General features: G+C 35.8%; 1 protein-coding gene across 7 annotated transcripts in view; it reads right to left on the minus strand.

The window, feature by feature from the left end:
• The window catches only part of PLEKHA5 (pleckstrin homology domain containing A5), a 230,555-nt gene that overhangs the window by 130,717 nt on the left and 75,332 nt on the right, over positions 1 to 24,506 (minus strand). Inside the window, exon 4 of one of the 7 annotated variants that reach the window (XM_017888624.1) lies at positions 22,340 to 24,007. The exons of the other annotated variants lie outside the window; for them this stretch is intronic. Within the exon in view, the coding sequence (XP_017744113.1) occupies positions 24,004 to 24,007 (4 nt within the window). The 3' untranslated portion in view covers positions 22,340 to 24,003. Of the gene's footprint in view, positions 1 to 22,339; positions 24,008 to 24,506 lie in introns of those variants that run through there. 7 annotated transcript variants of the gene reach the window in all.

Consider the following 24,506-nt stretch of genomic DNA (forward strand, 5'->3'; position numbering starts at 1 on the left):
TCCAGGAAAAAAAAGAAAAACAAAACCAAAGTCATTCAATTAAACCAGACTTCCAAACTTCATCATTCCTGGACCTCACTGAACTTCTGAGTGCCACATGTACTATTAACAATACTTGAGAGTTACTTTATTAAAAAAGCAACCTAGTCTCATCCTAAGCGGTATCTGCAAAATTGCAGATTTTCATTTTAAAAAAGCTATATTTTTCTAACACACAATATTAAAATGAGAAAATTTCATCCACATACTACCTTGTTACACTGTAATTAACTTTAAAATACTTCAGTATAAACACTGGAGGAAGACAGTTAGTTAATGTATTAAATATCCTATCAATGATTCACATTCAAGGAAACCTAGACAATCACACAGGCACTACAAGTATCACCAATTCTGTATCAGAGAGTTCATTAATTAGCATAAGGGATGTTGGAAATATTTTTTCACAGTGAGATGAGTAATATTCAAAGTATGTGGTTGGTTCTCTAGTCTTTACATAAATAAGAAACAAGATCCCTGGCAATCCTGGGTAGCCAAACAGCTTTGGAGCAGTGGTCCAGTAGAGAATTTTATTTGGCTCTTCCTTCCTCGCAGTGAAGGATTCTGCTGCTTGACCCCATTAACTGAGCTGATCCCTCTGCCAGAATATTATGTTTTGAGTTAATCTTTGATGTAAGGTGCTTGCTGGAATGCCTAAAAAGAACAGAGAGGGACTCTACTATTCTTATAGGAACAGTTTAAATGACCATTTTGATACCTATTACAAATGCCCAAATTGGTTTATCTCAGCTCACAACATACCTAAAAATCATTTTATATACTATCGGTGATATGTATACCATGCTTTGGGAAACATCAAATTAAACCTGTACAAAGAAAAAGTGAGTAATTCAAAGCTAACAAAACAAACAAGTATGGCTGTGAATTAAAAGTCCCAGATTTCCCAGGTAAGTTACTGGTGTTCTAAAGTATTGGTATATGATCTCACAATGAAAACAACTACATAAACATTCCTAGAGTACCCTACTTAATTTACCCTAATACTTTTTTAAAGAACAAAAACATTTTAACAGCTGAAATTAGGAAGCTTCTTTCATATGTGATGGATTTTATGATCACTGTCCACCAGCCGGCAATTACGATATTGTTTTTATTACTCATGTATGCTTGAATAAAAGAGGTAGAGTGTGTGTTAATGGCTCGGCGACCCTAGAGACAATAGCAGAGCACACATTTCCACTTAGGAGCCACTGGTTGTAGGGGGAGGCACTCGGCAACAGTCTGGATACAGGGATCAAAATTAGGCTAGGCCTGCCTAATTGCAAAGTGATCTGGATGGTATCAGGTTTGATGTCACGCAATAATGAAAAAAAAAAAAAAAAAAGACAAAATTTCACTCACATATATTGTTCCTCCCTTCTCCATAAAACAATCAAATGTTTACTTAATAATATCCCTTGGATTACATGAGTTGATTCACTGAGCAAAAATTTAGGGCAAAATTAAAGCAAACTGGCAGCTACCCCCAAGTGTGGTGTTCAATCAAGTGAATGTCTTTGGCAGGGTAAGCAGAGACTCCACCACCTCCTACTATATTACACTTCACCAACTGCACATATTTACAGCATCTACCCAGCTCTCAAAGGCATTTGAGCTTGTCATTCCAGAATTAAACAGTAGCTAAAAGAAAACCTGATGTGCTGACATTTCAAAAATTATTTACACATCCCTGTGGGTCTGACTCAAGCATGTATTTTCTCTGGTACTGACTTTCCACTTCCTCTTATTTATATATTATTAATTGACGGTCTTTCTATTATAGGCCATTTCAAAATCTTCATAGGAAGAGGTTGGTTATGACTAAGTTGCTATTTCAATCAATAATTATTGAGTACACATTGCAATAAAGGATGGTGAGTGTGAGGTGTCCACATGTGTGAGTGCACTCTGTAATTCCCAAAGCTGAGAACAAACAGATCATTAAATTAGGCTCTGTTTACATTTGCAAAAGGAAATTGTACCAAGATTTTTACAAAGCACAAAATTATTTGAAGCATAAAACAGAAATTGTAGACACTAGGAAATGAACACAAATGTTCCTAAATCCAATCCATCTGTAACTCCAAAGGATTAATAAAAGTAGCTTTGTTTGAGGACCTTTCTTTGATAATCTCAAAGAAAGCTGGACTGTGGGTGTGTGTGTATAAATACCTGTAAGTATGTATACAAATATAAACATACATATGCATAAATATACATAAATATATATACACACATATATATATTTTAGAGATGGGGGTCTCGCTATGTTGCTCAGGCTGTCAGGCTGGTCTCAAACTCCCAGGCTCAAACAATCCTTCTAACCTCAGCCTCCTGGGTAGCTAGGACTTCAGGCACGTGTCATCATGCCTGGTAATATTTTTAAAAATTAACTAAAGTCAATTGTTTATTCAGATTCCCTTAGGTTTCACCCAATGCCTTTTTCTGTTGTAGGATACCACATTATGTTTAGTCATCATGTCTCCTCAGGCTTCTCTTGGCTATGATAGTTTCCCAGACTTTCTTGTTTTTGATTACCTTACTGAAATAAAGTGTGTAGTTTCGTTTGTCTTTTGTCTTACAGACTCCCTCCATTTCCAAAGTTAATTAGGTGAGCACCTTTTTGCCCCATGACGTTCAGTGAGGTTGTGTCACACATATGTAATAGGCTCCTTTGTCATAGTCTGCATTCTACCTTGGGATCTCCTTTGACATCCCCAAGGATTTTTTGCATACAGTCAGGTTTTACTTTTTGTGTTGTAAACTTCAATGGGTTTTGACAGACAGTGTCACATAATTACAGTATCATACAGAATAGTTTCACCACCCTAAAACTCTCCTGTGCCTCACCTACTCAACCCTTCCTCCCATCCCCCAAACCCCTGATCTTTCCACTCTATAGTTTTGCCACTTCCAGAATGTGTATGGGAATAACACAGTATGTAGAGTTTTCACATTGCCTTCTTTCACTTAGCAATATGCCATTTAAGACCCATTTACGTCATTTTTGTAGCTTGACAGCCCATTTCCTCTTACTGCTGAATAATATTCCATTATTTGGATATACCACAGTTTATTTATTCACTCACCCATTGAAAAACATCTTGGTTGCTTCCAGTTTCGGCAACTATGAATAAAGCTGCTATAAACATTCAAGTGCTGGTTTTTGTGTGGACATGTTTTCAACTGATTTGGGGAAATACCTAGGAGCATGACTGCAGAATCATATGGTGAGACTATGTTTAGCTTTAGTAAGAGACTGCCAAAATGTCTTCCAATTTTGCATTCCAACCGCAATGAATAAGAACTCCTGTTGATTCACAATCTTGCCAGCAGTTGGTATGGCCAGTTTTTTGAATTTTAGCCATTTTAATGGGTGTGGAGTAGTACTTCACCGTTATTTAATTTGCAATTCCCTAGAGACAAACGTGTTGAGCTTTTTTTTGTATGTTCATTTGCCATCTGTGTGTTTCCTTTGGCAAAGTGTCTGTTCAAATCATTTGCTCATATTTTAATTGGGTTGTCTGTTTTCTTATTGAGTTCAGATATTTTTAACAAAGGAATTACGCTTTTTGTTAAAATTCACATAATTTGCTAGACAACAGATTACAAATAAATTTCAGCAATTTGTCTAGGTCTGCATTTCATGTAGGAACCAATAATAAACTACTCAACTTTTCAGTTTTCTTTTTAAAAGCAGCACAAAAAATGGAATCAACCCAAAGGTCACAATCTCTTACGGAGAAGATATTAAAGATATTAAGGTACATTCATAGAAATAGTGCACACCATAGCTTTTAACATGCTCACTACAAATTCTGACCACATTTTGGCTTTATAAAACATCTAAAGTTGTCTTGTTTAAAATGAGTCATGAATGACATAGCTTGTCCACTACCAGGGCTCTAGCTTACATCTATGTTTCATTTTCACACCTCTGTCAAACTTAATGACGCAGAGTGCAAGCTAGTTGACGTCATTTAACTGATAACTTTTCTCAGAAAGTATTGGGCATTTTATCTGGAAATGCGGCCAACAACTATTTAAAGACAATTAACTTCATTTTATGTAGAAATTACAACTGCATTCCATGAACACATACGATCGATGAAAGCATTTACTCAAAGGTTAAAAAAAAAAAAAAGAGAAAGGAAGAAAGAGAAAAAAGCAATTGGAGACTTTCCTTGGACTTTCTCTGTGTGAAATTCTTTCTTTTTTGCTTTTTTTTGGGGGGAGACCAGAGCTTTAAGTCTTCCCAGCCTGATTTTATTATGGAAATAGTTTCAGATATAGTTAAAAAGTTGAAAAGCTGAATAATTTGTAACAGGTTAACATCGTATATGTCATCCAATCTAGGTTTTTATAATTACATAATATTGTAAATTGTGTTTAACTCGACACATCTGATCATTATTCTATCGAAACTCATCTTTTGTGGTGAAACTTTTTCAAAAAAAAAAAGAAATCTTTTTTTTGAAAAAAGAAAATCATTATGAAAGTAGTTAACTGTTGTTTTATGGGTCCATGCTTGACAAAACCAGAAAGGTACCTTCTATTGTTCCTATCTTTTTAAATGAACTCCCCCGTCCAATACCCACAAACCAATTATATAAAGATCTTGTATCAGTTATTTTTCTCTGAATGACACCAGAAATTGAGCCTATACATTAGGTACAGAGAATAACCTTCCCCTCTGAAAAATCCATGGGAAAAAAAACTCAATTAAAGCCTAAGATTAAAAGCAATTTAACTGTATTTTTAAAATAAAATAAAGGTATATGTAAAATGTTATATTAGCATGGTTTTAAAATAATAACGGGTAACCTATAAGTATTCAATGTACAGTAAACAAGTCTCTCTAAATTATGAATGCCAATTCAAGGGAAGAACTTGAAATAAAAAAAAAAAAAGAAGAAGGGAAACGGGAGTATCTGGAATAGCATACAACCAAATAACTCACAAATCTTTTATAATTATTTCCCAACACACACACACACACACACACACACACACACACACACACACACACAAAATAAAAAATAAATACAGTCCTACCAGATTAAAAATAGAAGTGTAATCAACAGAATTGTTACTAAAATATTTGATTCCATCCCCAATTTGGAAATATAATTTAAGTCTTATTCACATATACAGTCATCCCTCGGCATGCTAGGGAAATTGGTTTTAGGACCACCTGCTTATATCCAAATCACCACCCCCGTGTAAACCCAAATCAGTGCATATGCAAGTCCTTGCGGAGCCCATGTATATGAAAAGTCAGCCCTTAGTGTATGCAGATTTTGCATCCTGGGAATACTGTATTTTCAATCCTCTTTTGGTTGGAAAAAAAATCCACATATAAGGGAACCAGCACAGTTCAAACCTGTGTTGTTCAAGGGTCAACTGCAGTTTCTTTTTCAACAAATAATATTTATTTGTGGGCTTTTTTCTTTTTTAAAAATGTAATAACATATAGAGGAAAATGTAACAAAACAGTGATCCCATTGCCCAGGATAATCTGCTGATACATAAAAATAAGTAAACACAATATATACATATAATTAGATAATTCAAAGTTATCGAGGCAACCTTTATATTAACTGTTTCAGATATACAAATTATTGAAATACTCCTCCACTCCTTTTTACTGGAGCAAAATCAATCATACAATTTTAGACGTGTCTTTTACAGAGAAAATATTTTATGGAGAAACATTGTTATTCTACAGGATTTTTGGATATCGCTGCAAAGACCATGAATTTATAAATACAGATGAATATGTTCTTATCTCTTATTCTTGTTGCATCTAATGAAATTTAGGTTTCTTTCATAAATGAGAAGAAAATGTTATCTATTCAAGTGTTTAGCATTCAAATATTTATCCTCTATTCCTGCCAACTAGATATACAGCATTACTTTTTATAAAATCACTGGCATCTTTGACTTTTTTAATTACACAGAAAATTAAGAGCTAAAAGTTAGGCAAAAATAACTCCGTTTTCTTATGTGACACTGGAGGAGAAAACATTTTGTGCAAACATTACTGGTAACCTGTTATAACTCTCTGTGGAGTGATGTCTCTGATGTATCCAAAACAATGCTATTTGACAATCCTATCCCTCTCTGATTTATGTCCCCCAGACACAGAGAAGTCACTGATTTTTCCACTATTCTTAAGCTTCTAACAAGTCCTGGCAGATAATCTTATTTTCTAATTTACTGAAATAACTTAAATCATCTGACATCTTCTCTCAACCACCTGTGGTAGCCAGCCCCCAAGATGGTATCCAACAATCTTGAGGCAGTCATCCAGCTAAACTGTAGCAATTTCCTGACCCACAGAAACATTTATTGTTGTTTTAAACACTGTATTTTGGAATGATTTGTTATGCAGCAATAGGTAAGTTAATGTAATCCATTTAACTATTCTGAAAGCTTGTAAATATTGTTAAGTCCTCAAATTTAAAAAGCACACTTCTTCCCTCCACTATCTTTCTTCTTCTGCCAAAGTCCTCCAGAGAGTCCACACCAATCATGCTACTGAAACTGCTTTCTTAAAGGTCAATCAATATTCTCATCATTGCCACATTAATGATCTGTTTCTTTCTCATACTGTTGATGTCTACGCAGCTTTTGACAACTGGAAATCTTTACATTCTTGGCTTCCACAGCACTGAGTTCTCCTTAGCTCTGACCCAGGGAGAATTTTCCGACTTGGACTAATTTTCCAACTTCCTTCATGTGCTGTATTTTTATTCATACCTGTTGAACACTTTTATTCTGATTTGCATCCCCACCTTATCCCACAATTGGCCTAATGACAGCAACAAAAGCAACTGGCACAATTAAAATTTATAAAGCACTTATGTGCTAGGCCGTATGCTAAGTTCCTAACACATATATCATCCCGTACATATTTAGCCTTTCCATTAACTCCTTGGTGCCTATATTCTGCAATTCTGGGTAATCTACTGCTTTAGTCAACCTTTCCCTTTCTGGGAGTAAACTGCATTCCACACGTGTAATTCTCTTGTTTATTATCATATCAATCATCTCCCTAGCATACGGAATACTGTTTAACACATAGTAGGTGTTTATGAAGCACAGAGTAAAATATTTGTTGCATGACTGAAAAACCCCAAGTATTCCTTTTAATACCATGTTTATTTATTATAATACTTTTAAAAATCATAATTACAACATGGGGATGAATCCTTGACGTTGCCATTTTGAAGGTCAAAACCTGTCTAATATTGGCCATTGCATTTACTTAATATAGACAATATTGTTGTAAGGCAGTCTCATTGCTATGACTATAAGACATAATCAAAATAACGACATCAGTAATTACAGTACTGAGAAAAGAAGTCATGGAGGACATTTTCTGGAGAGAGAGAGAGACAAGGAAAGAAGGATTAGAAGCATTCCAGATTATGTTTAACATATTAAGAGGTAACAGTAGCAGGTAGACAATCAGTAGTAGATCTGGAAGACAGTAATCACATTTACAAGAAAATATGATAGGAAAAACCTATGTCTCACCTTCATTTTCTCCACGTCCTAATAACAGTTCTTAGCCCACAGTCACCCACGCAGTGAATCCCTTAGGTAGTCTAGGCTCTGCCCTTAGCAGAACTTTTTTGTTTGTTTGTTTAGATGGATTCTCGCTCTGTCACCCAGGCTGGAGTGCAGTGGTGTGATCTTGGCTCACTGCAATCTCCGCCTCCCAGGTTCAAGCAATTCTCTTGCCTCAGCCTCCCGAGTAGGTGGGACTACAAGTGCCTGCCACCATGCCTGGCTAATTTTTGTATTTTTAGTAGAGATGGGGGTTTCAGCACGTTGGCCAGGCTGGTCTCGAACTCCTGACCTCAAATGATCTGCCCACCTTGGCTTCCCAAAGTGCTGGGATTATAGGCATGAGCCACCGTGCCTGACAAACAGAACACTTAACCACTGGAAGGATCACATTAGTTTAGGACCTCTAAGAATCACCTATATTCAGATGAGTCCAATGTTACTCTCTTAGATTTTTTCCAAAGACAGCTGTAATGAAAAACCAAAGGAAGCTTGCCTATTTTGCTGCAAAAATTTTGTACAGCAAATTGTCTATTATACCACCCAGTGTTCCTAAATAAAATCCATATGAGAAATTCTATTCAAGGAAAAACTGTCTCTGGATAAACCAAAGTGCCTCTTCTTTTTGACAGCATGGTAACTTATATTTCCCTTTTACAATGGAAACAGAGCTAAAACTGAAGTTCAACTACAGCAATGTTATTGACTTTCATGTTTAGCAAGTTTGTATTTTGTGATTTTCTTTACTTCTAAACTTACCTATATTTTATTGCTTATACTTACCTTTTAAGTTTTCTAGAAAAAAACAATAAAAATAAATGTAATTCATACCCAACTCAACATTATACAACCTTTTCTAACACATATTTTATAAGTTGGGGGCTGACGTGTTGTTAAATTATCATTTTACCTTTGGAGATACAAATTTACTCAGAAAGCCAAAAGTCAGTGCTTCTTCAAGCTATTGATATTATATTTACCATGTTGGCAATTATTGAGTGCCTATGATAGTTCATGTTGCCTAGAACAACTTTTTTAAATTTGCTGAATTACTTGAGACTAAATTTAAAACTGCTAAAATTTGTAAAGGGGTCTCAGAGAGTAGAATAAGGCTCTTTATATGGCTTATTTTATGAAACGTTCTCAGAAGAATATGATTATATGATCTCACATATAAGAATGCTTTGCAATTTTTAAAAAGCATACCTTGAAGTGCGAGGGGATGCTGTTATCCAAACTACTATATGCACCGCCCCTTACCCCCACACACGAGGATAAAATGCTAGCTGTTAATATGTCAGAGGCCATATTTCCTCGGCCATTTCTGCATGCTAGAAAGCACTAAACACTCAATAAATAAGTTACTCGGCATCTGGATTCTATTATAGCTTCCGTATTATTTATAACTCATAACATACTTTTATATTTTACATTTAAAAAAAAAAAACCTTTTAGCTAGCTGGCTAACCTAAACAAGCTTAAACTGACAAGGAAGTTCCAAGTATTGCAAAAGAAGAAATAGTTTTTAGTAAGCAGATACATTTTAGAGCAATTTTTCTTTCTTTTGAGACGGAGTCTCACTCTGTCGTCCAGGATGGAGTGCAGTGGCACATTGATCTCGGCTCACTGCAACCTCTGCCTCTCAGGTTAAAGCAATTCTCCTGCCTCAGCCTCTGGAGTAGCTGGGATTACAGGCATGTGCCACCACTCCCAGCTAATTTTTGTGTTTTTAGTAGAGACGGGGCTTCAACATGTTGGCCACGGTGGTCTCGAACTCCTGACCTCAGGTGATCTGCCCACCTCGGCCTCCCAAAGTGCTGGGATTACAGGCATGAGCCACTGTGCTCAGCCAATTTTTTTTTTTTTTTTTTTTTTAGGAAAGAAATACGCTGCTTTCAAATGAAAGGCAGCATCTACCCATGTAGATTGACTGATGTGATGAACAACTCATGGTTTTCACTTTCAGATGGGTTCTTAACACCATCTGGCAGACAACTCTTTCATTTGCTTTCATTCTCCCTTTAGCAGCTCTTCTAAAATTTTTGTCACTCTCCTTAAGCCACTATCCTAATCACTCCCATGCCCTAAGCAAATATTTGTTGCCCTCAAATCTTAGGGTAGTTAAGCCCATCCTCCATCATATGTCCCTGGATCTGTTTTCTTCCCAACTTCCCTGGCACCTTTTCCTAACAATTGGTTCTTCTCTTCCCTGCATCTTTAACCTTTTCTCTCTACTGGCTCCTACGTACCAGCTGAAAAAAACACTTTAGTCACTCCCATTCTTTGATGTTGTTGAATTTCTCTTTTCCTTCTCAAACAGGCTATTTGCACTTCTCACTCCCTCCTTCTCACCTCTTTCCCTCCTCCATTAACTGTAATCTTAATTTTATTCTCCCTACTGCCCCAGCAAAGGTCACTGATGTCTCTTTAACTAACAAAGTCAAAGGGTGTTTCTTGGTCCTCATCTCAAAGGGCTGATGTGTAGCACCTGAGACAGTTAACACTCCCCTCTCCTGGTTTTCCTAATCTCAGTTCTCTCCTTGTTTTATGCTAATCACTTCTACTAGGTCTGCTCTGCTGATTTATCACTCCTTTACCCAGCAGCTAGACATTTGTTTCTTTCATGGTTCTACCTCCAAACCTCCTTCATTTTACACACTCCATACCCTTAGGTGGTTCAATCCACTCCTCATTAATCTTCTTATCATTCAATAACAATATTGATGTTTTAACTAAACCTATACTTTCTACATCTATTGCTCTGATAATATTAGTATTATCATAATATTATTTATTTTGTTGTGTAGAGCCCTATATCCAATTTTTGCTTCTCAACAAAAGGAATATCCTATCTATATTTCAAACTTAAGAGGTCCAATCTTTATTCCCAATTAAACTTGTTTTTCCCCTGAAAATGTCTCATCTCAAACACAATTCAAATGCCAGAAAGAATAGTTCTCCCTCTCACATTCGCTACCTGCCATCCCAGTTTATCAAACCTAACATTCTATCTCCTTAACTTATGTTGTATCGATCTATCTCTATTTCTGCTGCCAGTTTAAAATCCTTGTCCCATTTTCAACTGTACTATTTCAAACATTAAGGAATCTATGCCCTATCTCCTCCTCCTTCAATTTGTCCTCCATGCTGCTGCAAGTTTCTCTCTCTAATATGCAGTTTGTCCTGTTCTGCCCCCTACTGAAACCCTTAAAAATGACCCTCACCAAAGCCTGCAGGATTGTCTGTTGCCTTCCTCATCTGCCTGTGCTCCCTGCCCCTAAGCACCTCACACTGAACACTCTAGCAGCACTGAATGACCTGTTCCCTGAAGATATCTATAACCTTTTGGTCTTGCTGTTCACTCTTGTCTAGAGTGCCACGCATCCCTGCTTTTCTACTTAGCAATTTTTGTTCAAAGAAACCATGCTTAGCAAATGCTTACTCATCCTTCAAAACCCAACACAGACATAATCTGCTCTGAGAAGCCACCCACACTCTCATATCCTTGGGCAGAAGAAATCGTTCCCCATCCATGCCACTGCACACAATACACATACTTCTCTCTCACTGTATGCAGCACCTGCTCCAGAGGGATCAGTCACCGTCTTTGAAGATTTAGGTCACCTGGGTCTGGAATGTGTAAATAATCTCATGTTTATTTAACTATCTGACATAAATGATATTCTTATAGACCCTATTTCCCCTATGTGGTAGATTAGGAGTTGTCTGAATTCTTAGAAATCTAGTATAGGTACTGGAACAAGACTGAAAACAATTCTTTAGTTTAAAGATTAAGAATTTTGGAGTTACATAGATCTGGGCTTAAATTCTAACTCTGCCCCTTATAGTCTTTGCAAACTTGAAATTAAAAAAAGAAAAAAAAACCCACTCTTCCCATGTATTCCTCTTTCTGAAATGCGAGTATCTTCCCTGTAGATGCTGTGAGGATATGTTTGATGAATTTATGAATATACTGGTCATGCAACATTTCAAAAGTTATAAATATTTAAGATTAAAACTAAACTAGTGAGCATGGATTGATTTTTCTTTCTTTCTTTCTTTTTTTTCTTTCATTCGAGACAGGGTTTTGCTCTGTCGCTCAGGATGGAGTGCAGTGGCACAATCTTGGCTCACTGCTACCTCCGCCTCCTGGGTTCAAGCAATTCTTGTGCCTCAGCCTCCTGAGTAGCTGGGATTACAGGCACCCGTCACCATGCCTGGCTAATTTCTGTACTTTTAGCAGAGATGAGATATCACCATGTTGGCCAGACTGGTCTTGAACTCCTAGCCTCAGGACATCAGCCCGCCTCAGCCTCTCAGTGTTGGGATTACAGGCGTGGGCCACCACAAGCGGCTGATTAATTTTTCAAAACCTTACTTACATTTACTTGAAAGTAATGTTTTAACAGATGCCTTATATTTTTGTTTCTCTTTCGACTTTGGTTGATAGCTGCCCCATGTTTAAAATCTTTTTTTTTTTTTTTTTTTCAGATGGCATCTCGCTCTGTCTCCCAGGCTGGAGTGCAGTGGCATCATCTCAGCTCACTGCAACCTCCACCTCCTGGGTTCAAGCGATTATTCCACATGATCCCAACTGTGACAAAGACTTAGCAGATGTGACTGAATTACCAAAGTCACCAACGTTGTGGTAATTTGTTACAGTAGTCATAGGAAACTAATACAAGCCTCCGTTAAATAAAATTTATAGGAGGTCATTGATTTGGACTGAGCTCCTGCATTAGGCTCAACAGACCAAACCAAAATGGAGTTACTCATGCTGAAGTTCACACCACCAAGCTAAAACTAAGTTGTTTATCTGACCTTCCAAGAAATCAGGAGAGGAATGGAGATAATAGCCGAATCCCCAAACAGGTCAATTTTAGCCAGCATGATAAGGCAGTACCTCCTGCTTTAAACTTTATAAGGAAAGTAACTTTGAAACAACCAATCTGCTTTTTGTTCTCTGATTCGGCTTTCTTCAGCCCTTTTTTGTCAATAAAACCAACCTCCTCTGCTCAGTTCATCACAACACTCAATTCTATTTTATAGGACGAGGTCTTACCTGATTCTAGAATTGCAAACAAAAGCCAATTAAGATCTTTAAAATAAATTTTTTGTGACTAGGTCATTTGATATCTTCTATTGACTTAAAACAACAGAAATTTATTTTCTCTCAGCTCTAGAGGCCAGAAATCAGGCCAAAATCAGTTTTAATGGGTAGAAATTAAGGTGTTGAGAGGGATTCCATAGACTGTAAAGGAGAATAAGTTCACGTTTGCCTCTTCCAGCTTCTGCATGCCTTGGCTTGTGGTCCTATCACTCCATCTCTGCCTCAGGAGTCACACTGCTCTCTGAAATCTCCCTCTGTCCACCTCCCCTTCTAAGGACACTTGTGACTGCATTTGCCACTGCCCTCCCCACCAAGACCAAGGAAAACCTCATCTCAAAGTCCTTAATTTAATCACATCTGCTAAGTCTTTGCCACAGAAAGTAGCCTTCACAGGTTCTGGGATCAGATTATCACTACACACCCTGAAGTGGGGGAATATTATTCAACTTTGTGGGGGCAGGGTATGCGTCATAAAACCAAAGAACAAAGTGTAGGGGCAACTCTCTATCTTATTCATACCTTTGGTATATCTGTAATATTTTTACAATAATTATTTCATATTTTTTAAGTATTAAAACAAGAAAAGACTAAAATGTAATATTCCTCCATAAACCCTAGACAACACCCCCATAAGCCTTAAAAAACATGGCTAAGTTTCATGTTAATGTCTAGATTTACAGCAGCAACTCTACCGAACATCATTGTTAAAATTTATAAACAGACCAACTCTTCAAATAAAAAAAAAAAATTGCTTCCTTATTAACTCTTTAGAAAGTGGAGAAAAGGCAGTAAAAACGACAATGTCTCTGACCAACCAGGAAACATATACACTGATTAAGTCTCCCAACATTCACATCCTTTGCTCTATAATTTCTACTTCTTATTAACCTTAATAATCCATCTCCCAGATAAATTTGGCTGGCTGGATATTAACTGCTGCACTTCTTCCTTTCCTGCCTCTGACAACTTGACCTCAAAGGAAAATATGTTTTGATATACACTTAAAATCATGCTTTCTTATTGACTTAAATGATAATTTCAGATATTTATTCTCAAGGAAAATGTATAGCTCCAAAAAAATTATGCATATATCTAAAACATATCTTTCGGACAAAAAAAAAAAAAAATCATAGCTCATCTAGAATGGAAAATAACCCAAAGATGTGTGCTGGACAGCAGACAAGCTGTACACCAGACATCAAGAAGAATGGGAGAAGATCCCGACTCCCAAAATCCAGAACCTCTTCCACTGGAAATCACTCATGTTAAATGACAGCTAGGGGGAGAAGTTCCATTTGTATTAATAAGTTACAGGTCCTCTGTTCTGGATTTACACTCTTTTACCTTTACAAAGTAGATTTCGGACTTACACTTTTAAAAATGTCAGAAATAAAAATCTCTGAATATGTGTGGCATTTTACTAAGATGTATCAGGAGACTTCAAAACTTGTGGAAAATGAAACTAAAAGATAAATACTATAAACTAATCCTTAACATAAACTCTATTAAGGTTAAAACACTTTTATAAATGAGAATACCAGCCATTTAGTCCATCCCTAAATAACTGAGAGTCCTAAGAATTTAACCACGTCAATGTAGTCTTTTTCACATTATTAACCGAATAGAAATGGACATCCTTAAAATCCTTTAAAGATTTTTTAACATTAGGAAACAAGAAGTCAGAAGAAGCCAAATCAGGATGATGAGATGAATGCTTCATGACTACCCACAAAAACTCTCACAAAATTCCTTTGTTTGATGAGAGGAATGAGCAGGAGCATTGCTGTGGTGGAGAACTCTATGAAGATGATTTCCCAGACATTTCTACTAAAGCTTTGACTAACTTTCCCAAAACATTCTCATAATAAGCAGATGTTATTGTTCCTTGGTCCCTGAGAAAGTCATAACAAGCAAAATGCTGTGAGCATCTTTTAAAATTGTTGCTGTGACCTTTGCTTGTGACCAGTTCACTTTTGCTTTGACTAAACCACTTCCACTTCTTGGTAGCCATTGCTTTGATTGTACTTTGTTTTCAGGACCATACTGGTAAAGACATATTTCATCTTCTGTTACAATTCTTCAAAGAAATGCTTCAGGATCTTGATCCCACTTGTTTAAAATTTCCACTGGAAGCTCTGCTCTTCTCGAGCTAATCTGGGTGCAACAGTTTTGGCACTCACTGAGTGGAAAGTTTGCTCAACTAATGTTTCAGTCAGATTTGTGTATGCTGAACCAATCAAACTGTCTGTGGTGGAGGTTCCGATTTCTGCTGTTAACTGTCAGTCTTCAATTAGGGCATAAACCAGATTTATTTTTTCCTTGAAAACTGATGTGGATGGTCTGCTGGTGCAAGCTTCATCTTTAACATAGTGTTGTCCCTTCCTAAAATGAGTTATCCATTTGTAAACTGCTGATTTCTTTGGAGTGTTGTCCCCATAAACCTTTTGTGAATCATCGATGATTTTACTATTCTTCCATCCAAGCTTCACCATAAATGTGATGTTTATTCTTGCTTTAATTTTAGCAGAATTCATGTCGTTCTGATAGGAGTTCTTTTCAAACTGATGTCTTATCCTTCTTAGTGCCTCAAACTAGGTCCTGTTCAGACATGCTACAACACATTCATACAAGTTTATTTTGGTATAAAAAAATTTATGAAATCCATGCATAGTTTTATCACAATATCCATTTTCCATAAATTTCTGAAGTCCCCTCATATTTTTCACTATTTCTCTCTGAATTGCATATTTAATTTCTTGTACTTTATTTTGAGATAAATATGGCTACTAAACTACCAAAATATCAATTCTATACTAAGCTTAATGGAAACTTGATCTATCTTCATTCTCAGGGACAATCATATTGATGTCAAATATTTGAGGCCAACATTCGATCTGCAGAGTACCCTGGGATCAAGAAACCGGCCCAACTCAGGCTCTTAAGTAGCTAAGAATAGGAGGTCTTGCCCCTAGATGTATTAATATTTGTATCCTCTCTTTTTGTAATAAACAAGGATTTGAGAACATGTACAGTCATTAGGTTACAGCAACGAAAACTGCTATTTAAATTAGGTTTCAAATTTCACTGGAGTGCCAAAAAATGAAAGTTTAGTTGGAAACTGAATCCAACTATCAGTATTTCAAAATACAATTTAAGAAAAAGTCCCCTAAAGTAGGTGGGTGGGCCAGTGGAGCTGACAATAGGTATTCTACTTCCATGACTATGGTGTGTTTCAATGAAGAGGCAGAAGGTTTAAATTCAAGTGAAAAGATAAACTTTTTTCTTTTTTGAGACAAGAGTTTTTGCCCTGTTGCCCAGGCTGGGGTGCAAGTGGCATGATATCGGCTCACTGCAACCTCCAACTCCTGGGTTCAGGCGATTCTCCTCCTCAGCTTCCCGAGTAGCTGAGAGTATAGGCACCTGCCACCACACCCAGCTAATTTTTGTATTTTTTAGTAGAGACGGGGTTTCACCATGTTGGCCAGGCTGGTCTCGAACTCTTGACCTCAGGTGATCCACCTGTCTTGGCCTCCCAAAGTGCTAGGATTACAGGCATGAGCCACCGCACCTGCCTAGATAAACATTTATTGAATGCCTACTTTGTGACTAACACCATGCTAGGTTCTTTAGAGTAACTTCAAGAGAATGAGTGGAAACTTGTGAGAATTATAAAAATCTTTACCCAGTTACTATTTTATTATAAATCTTTCATGTTGTATTCATCGCCTACACTCCTAGTGCAATGTACACTCCTAGTGGCTTTCAAAAATGCCATTTTAACTTACATATCTATGACAATCACCTTATCAAAATTATACATTTTACATCTCATCACCTTGTAATTCTAAGATTACAAAATAGAACACAAAAAGCAAACTGACAATTTTTCCTTTATTTATCCAGATATTTTAATACAGAAATTCATAGTTAAAATTACTGAAACGCTTGCCAAATGTTTAATATTATGTATTACAGTTCTTCCTTTCAAAAGTAAACCATACGCCAGAAAAAATTAAGTTCCACGATGAGGTTCTGAATAAGATATTAAAGGGCAAGAAGTTCTGCTATGAACAGTCCTTTATGGTCTGTTATTCGCCAAACGTACTTGACCACAAAATCCATTTTCATCTACCACCACTTAGGATCTTTAAGCACTACTGAGATTCATCAAAATTAAGGAAATAAGTGTTCCTTAATGGGTAGATGTTAAGTTAAATGAGTAGATAAATTTAATGATTTGGAAATGAATAAGATATATAGGTATATTCTTAATATCTAGAAACCTGGCAAAGAGACCCTTGTCATTGGTAATTTTTCTTTCTGTATTCTTCTTACATTTTCCCAGTATTTCTCCACACATTTCTTTAACAGATCTTCTATTCATTATTTCTCTTCTATTGATCTATGAAGATTTATGATTAGAGTATCTGGGACTAAATAAATAAGAGAAAGTAGTATAAAATAATATAACAGTATAATCTTGCCATGAAAATTGTGTGACCATCCAGTCTGCAGTGAATATGAGAGAAAGAAGTTAAAACCACATCTGTCACCATTACATAATACACATGGAATATGTATTTCTGAGATTAGTTTCAAAGACTACAGAGGACTTTATAGATTTTATGCACTTGAGATATTTCAGTTAAAAAAATTTAATAGAATTTGGAAAAGCAATACTTGTTTTTGTTTTCTTCCCACAATGGCTATTAGTGAATGACTTACCCCTCATGAATCTTTGTCACAGTCTGTGAAATAATTTTATTACTTTAGAAACTATAAATGAACCACTTTATCACTATGGTAAAGTATTATACTAAAAGTAGGTAGAAATAAATAAGGTAGACATCATGTGCAAGGTCAAACAAGTGAGTCAGTATAAAGAAGTGGGAATAGATTTCTTGAGTCCTGTCACCCAGTCCTCATCTCTAACCCTCCCTTTTCATGAATATATAAGCTTAAGTATACACCCACCTCCTTCACAAGTGCCAATCCTGGAAAATGGCATAGTGGGGGAAGTTCACAAAATGAAGATATTTCAGGAAAGCCTCACATAATTGCCTGGCATTTGAAGGTACTAAGCTTTCAGTAGTCTCTTTCTATTGTTCCCACCCCCCACATCATTTTTCTAGACCTCTTTAAAGCACCTTATATGTCTCAAATTCCCTACCTGACATTTACGTGTACTAACAAACAGGATTTTCCCCGAAGGAAATAAATATGGTAATTTTATGCTTTTTCTTCAAATCTTCAAAAAATATAAAGTTGTATCTTCAGCAGAGTAATGCCATTTTAATCTCCAGGAGAAGACTCTGAATATTTGGTTGCCAAGTTTACCGATTATAAATACATAATCAAAATTGTGTTCATCATGAAATAACAATGTATAGATTTTCAATATTATATAACATTATAAGAGCATAATATGGAGAAAATGCACAAAAATATCCCCCTTTAACTTCATGGTAAAACATGAACACTTCGGATTTTTTAAAAATCACAAAACATTTAAATAAGATTATCTTCCTATTGATCACTCATTGATAATATGAGCTCAGAGAAAGTAACAGCCTAAACTGGCAAAACTATTACGCAACATTTATGTAGCTAATTCAATAAATTAAGATAGAATTCTAAATATGAATACAGAATAACTGTAACACCTTATATTTTACAAAATGTTGTCAATTTCATTTCATTTTAGGATAGTTTAAATGATCAACTGTATTACAAAGCAAACTTTCATTTTGAACCACCTTTTAATAATATGCATACATATTACTGTAATACACCCTCTCATTTTCTTTAAAGAATTTTTGATCTTTCTTACCTACTACTTTGGTAGATACAGTATAGAAATGTAAAAGCGAAAACTGTAATTTCATTAAGATGTAAGAACAAAAATGCTAAACTCTCCAAAAAGACAAATCCTGAAGTATCTCGGCACATAATTCTGCCAGCATTATTCAGCACAAGTGAGCAAAGAAAATTTGTGGAGAACATGAGAAAGTATCATCATAGCAATTTATGAACTTGTCACCTCAGAAATGTACTGGAAATATTTCAGAAGAATAAGATTTAGACTGCAGAAACAATTTTCTCCCAATCTCAGCTAAGTTACTTGCTACATAAAGCTTCAGCATAGTACAAAAAAGCAGCAGATATAAGTAAAGACATAGACTGGCTAGGAATAACTGACCGATTAGAGCAAAATAGAACAGAACAGCCAATTTAACTCACCAAATAGCCTTTTGCTAAAAATCTGCGTTCTTCTCTTTGTCTCAGGCTTCTGGTTTCTAAAGACAAATTACATGCTTTCTGACAGAATGATGACAAAGGGGCACACCGTGATCTCTTTTCTGCTCTTTCCACTATAAGAAAACTGAACCACACCGCAGTCTCCAAGAGTAAGTACTTCATATGAGCATGCTCAGTATCTAATTTAAATGACTTGGTATTTGATCTCAGCATGTGATGACCTACTTCCAAATAAACTCAGAAAGCTGCACATTTAATAAAGATCATTAACTGACAATACAGAACCACTAAATGATAACTGATTTGTTTTTAACCTCATAATCTTTGTGGTTCATTTAACTGGAAATGATTATTTCTACAAGTTTATTAAATAACAAGTCCTTAGGTTTCAATATAGAATTATGTCAACACAAGAATCCCAAAATGCTAGAATGAATTGGAAGTTGCAAAACGTCCAAGATGTGATCCCAAAATGTAAATAATACCATTGATAAATTAAACAAACTATAAACTACCCTTATTTCACTTTTCAATCTCTTATTCTGTCCTCTTGCCTGTTCACTAAGTAAAACAATCTGAAAACTATGCAGTGGTATTTTAATTTCTCCTTTGGAAATATTAATAAAGACTAATAAACTGAAATGTTCAATGTATTTATTAAAATGTTTGCTATCCTCAAACTATGGTGATAGGATTTTATATGTTGTTTACATATTAAATAATTGAGTTATAAATTATACGTCACCCAAATACTGATAAACCTATAAAAAAGTCTTTAAAGAATGTTGTATTTTGAGAAAGTTTTACAAAAATGCCACAAAAACCAACCAAATATTTTGTGTATGCATATTTATGCCATCAAATACATAATTCACCTAGTTTGTTAAGTAAATTGCTGCAAAGGCCATTAGTTTGGGATGATGAAAATATGGTCAAGAAGGTTTTTCCCCTGCTCCATTTTAATCTTCCTCCATAAATCTAGATCTAGTACAGCCCCACTAAAACCAGCTAGACAACTCTTTCACATCTACTTCCCACTTTCACCTTGGGTAGATGAGCAAAAATAGGAAGTGTCTGAACACTTGACATGCACCCCGCTCAGGATAGCAAGTCACTGACAGAATGGGGCTGACCCACCTTTAAATGGGCCCATATGCTAATTAGAGCTTTTCCCTTCTTCCCAAGCCTTCCTGGTCACCTCTTATTACTTCCCTATTGTAAATCACCCTTCTATATAAATGTCTCATTTTTGAGAACAGTAGCCTCACAGTCCTCTACCCTCCTGCCTCCTGACATGGAGGGTGTGGGAAGGCAAGAAGACATAGGAAATAGGCATCCCATGGAAACAGCTAAGATAAGGCCCTTCCTGAGACAAGGTTATCAAAAGGTCACAAAAATTAAAATGTGTCAATACACGTATGTTTTGTGTCTCTAAGTACTGTATGTATCAGGGTAGTTCTGTAGGAAGAATAAGTTACCTACAGTACTCAAAGAAAGCTCTATGATTCCTAAATGAGAAAGTGAAAACTCTTCACTAAAAAGAAACAAATAAAAAATCTGTGATCTATAAATATTATTTGAGAACATGTTATATGTGAGTTATGGTACACTGCAATGCACAATGGGAACAAAAATGAGTACAACTATCTCTGTTTTTAAAGAGTTCAACTAATAGGAATGACCAGGCAAGAGTACATATAATTAATCTAAGTATTACAGTAAAAGACAGTTGCTTTAGTGTCCTAGAGAACTTAGAGGAAAGAGATGAAGCATTCTAAGGAAGGCAATCAGTAAGGTCTTTATGAGAGGGGTGAACTTTCTGAAATGCCCAGATGAATACTAAGGATCTAGACTAGACAGGAGAGAGAAAGAGGAGGAAACAGCCACGTCAAGGCTGAGATGTGGCACACTGGAGGACCTGGGAACTGGTGGTGTGGAGACTGGAGAAGTTGTGATATTGACAATGTGAATACTAGAAAGTGACGGCTGTCAACACTGGGAAGAAAGAAAGAGATAAAAACTAATTATTCTGAGATGGAATCTGGAAGCAGATGGCAAGAAGTGTTCTAGACCCTGGAAAACAGAAGAGTGAGGGAGTCAACTCTAAGAAAGAGATAGATACAAAAACAGGTAAATGAAGACAGGCAAAGAGGCAGTAATTCCAGTCACACTGGCATAGTACTTACTCATTTCAAATTCACTGTATGAATTCCTCCATATCACTAAATTGCTCTCTAACATGCATTTCCTGTCTCCCATACATCCAACTTAAGTGTTCTGATTTAAAATTGAGATCATCTTGTAATTACATATATCCCTTAAACCTGAGGCCTTCTTTTTTAAATCCTTATATATCACTTATTCTTTAACTTACTGATTTACCCTTTCTCTACCAGCAAAACCTGATATAATGTTTTCCAAATACTACCCCAGTAAGAATGAATGTTTAAAAACTCAACCAAAGATATAACTTATTTCTATGACAATTGAGTATACTCTGAAGACTTTATACAGTGTTAGTGCATTTGTCCCACTGCATGTACATACATGAGATGGGCGGATCTTGCTCATGACTTAAATGTATCTGCCTTCCATTTGATACCTAACCAAAGGGAGGGAATGGGAGAAGCAAGACTAGAAATGAATACATGAGCCTTGTACGGCAATTATCATTATCACATCATTATCACCCAGAGACCACAGTTTGTTAGGGTTCACAAATGGTGTTTGTACATTCTATGGGCTGAGTCTTACACTGTAATCTGTTGTTGTTTTGTTTACCATTGGGTTATAGCAGAATCATCTGGGAAGCTGGAGAACAAACACACACATGTACTTCCCAGGGTCCAGAAACCTTTCCACCTGACCCATCAGTGGAGCGAGTCTGTAAAACCTCCCTAAATTTTGAGTTTGCTCTGATTAAGAGCCACTCCTCTAGATGCTCACCAGTTCACAGTCTTTCAACTTATGAGTCTTGTTTTAAGGTGATGAATGACAGCTAGCACTTATAGAATGTCTCAAATATATGGTTTCATTTCATATTCACAAATCCTCATGTAATAGATTTTATTAATATTCTACCTGGTAAACAAATCTGGACACAGAGACTCAGAGGCTTATTCTGTGTCACATAGATAAGTGAATAGAGTTGAAATTTGGACGCAGATTTTGGAATTTTTTTGTGGTGATAGAAACCCATGGTCTAAATGTGATCTAAAAGGCAGTGAATTCAGGAGGCAAAACTACTGAAAATAATTTTCAATAGTAAAGAAATATGGAAAGAGGTAGGGGAAGAGTTGGGAGTAACTGTGAAGGGAATAATTAAGAATGAACAAAAAGTAATGAACCCAAGGCAAGTGGTACTAACTCAGCTTTTATTTAGTTTTATTACAGTATAATTCACATTTCATTAAACCCACCTATGGTTAAGTGTACTGTTCAGTGACTTTTACTGAATTTACAGAGTTGTGCAACTATTACCACATCCAGTTTTATAACATTTCCATCACCACAAAAAAATTCCCTCACGTCCCATTTACAGTCAATCTCCACATCCACCACCAGCCCTAGGCAACCACTGATTTGTTTTGTCTCAATAATTTGCCTTTCTGGGAAATTCACAAAAATGGAATTATACAATGTGTAGTCTCTGTGTCTGGCTCCTTAGCATCAAGGTTTTAAAATTCGGTCATCGTATACCATTTATCAGTCAACTGTTTTTTTTTTTTTATTGCTGGGTAGTTTTACTGTATTGATAGCACATTTTGTCTATCCATTCACAGTAGTTGACAGACATTTGCACTGTTAGGCGATTATGAATAATGCTATCAACATTTTAGTACAAATCTTTGTGTGGACATGTTTTCATTCTTCTTAAGATACTTAAGTAGTAGAATTGCTTGGTCAAATTTACAATTAATTTTTTCCAGAAACTGCCAATCTCTTTCCAAAGTGGTTGTAACATTTTATATTTCTATTACCAGTGTAACAGTTTTGAGTTTTTCCACATCCTCTGCAATACTTGATATTGACAGTCTTTGATTATAGCCATTCTAGTGGGTTCCTCAGTGTGGTTTTAATTTGCAATCTGCTAATGTTTAATGATGCTGAACATCTTTTCATGTGCTCACTGGCTATTTGAGTATATTCTCTTGTGAAATACATTTAAATTTTTTCCCTATTTAAAAAATTGGGCTGTTTGTCTTTTTATTATTGAGTTGTAAAAGTTCTTTATATATTCTGGCTATGAGTTATTTGACAAATATGTGACTTGCCTGTATGTTCTCCCAGTCTGTGACTTGTCTTTTCATTCTCTTCAGTGTTCTACACAGATAAAGCAAAATTTCTAAATTTTGATGAAGTCTAGTTTACCAATTTTTTCTTTTATAAATCTTTAATTACATCTAAGAAATCTTTGCCAGGCCCAATGTCACAATCTTTTTTCTAAAAGTTTTATACTTTTGTTTTACATTTAAATCAATAATCCACTTAATTTTTATGCATATGATTACAAGGGCCTAAGGTTTTAAAAAATTTTTTATGCTTACATATAGCTATCTATCTAATTATCATAACATCATTTATTGAATCATTCATTCTCTCCCAATGAATTCCTTGGGCACTTCTGTCAAAATTCTTTCCTTGGTTTTGGAAAGCAGAAATAGCAAGCAAGGAAAGGGTTAAGAAAATGAATGAAGATACAGACAGATTTGGATTGAAGAGGAAGAAAAGCTAATGAAGTTCATGGCTGATAGTTTCTATTTTCTTCTCCAAGGTATGATCTGCTAGGAATGAGGAAAAGAGGAGTGAGACAAGCATTCTGAGGTGAGTAATCAAAGATCTGGAACATTTGTTATGGGGAATAGGAAAGCTACTGGATAATGAAGACAATTAGTTTAGAATATGCTGTTTTGTCAACTAGTATTAGTCACCAAGAAGTGAAGCTAGTCATAGGCCTGCATACAGATACTGGAATTTCCATCAAATCTTCTATTCTCAGGAAGAATGAAAAGGAAATCTATTCAGCTGGAAGGATAAAGGATTAAAAAAAGTTTTTTAATGTTTAAATTTTTTTTTATTGGTACATAATATTTATACATATTTAAGGGGGACAGGTGATACTTTTGTTGCCACATGGAAACTATAATTGATCAATTCAGGTTATTTGGGGGATCCATCACCTCAAGTACTAATCATTTTTCTGTGTTGGGAACATTTTAGGTCCTCTCTTCTAGCTATTCTGAAATGCATTTAATACATTGTTGCTAACTATGGTCACCCTACTCTGCTATCCAATATTTGAGCTTTTCCCTTCCATCTAACTGTATGTTTGTACCCACTAACTAACCTTTCTTCAGCTCCCCTTCCCCCTACACTGTCATCATTCTACTGTCGACCTCCATGATATTCATTTTTTTAGCTTCCACTTAAGAATGCAAACATGTGCTATTTGTCTTTCCGTTCCTGGCTTATTTCACTTAATGACCTCCAGTTCCATCCATGTTGATGCAAATGACATGATTTC

This window comes from Rhinopithecus bieti, unplaced genomic scaffold (genome assembly GCF_001698545.2).
Source record: "Rhinopithecus bieti isolate Rb0 unplaced genomic scaffold, ASM169854v2 scaffold_15769, whole genome shotgun sequence".
Taxonomy (NCBI): domain Eukaryota; kingdom Metazoa; phylum Chordata; class Mammalia; order Primates; family Cercopithecidae; genus Rhinopithecus; species Rhinopithecus bieti.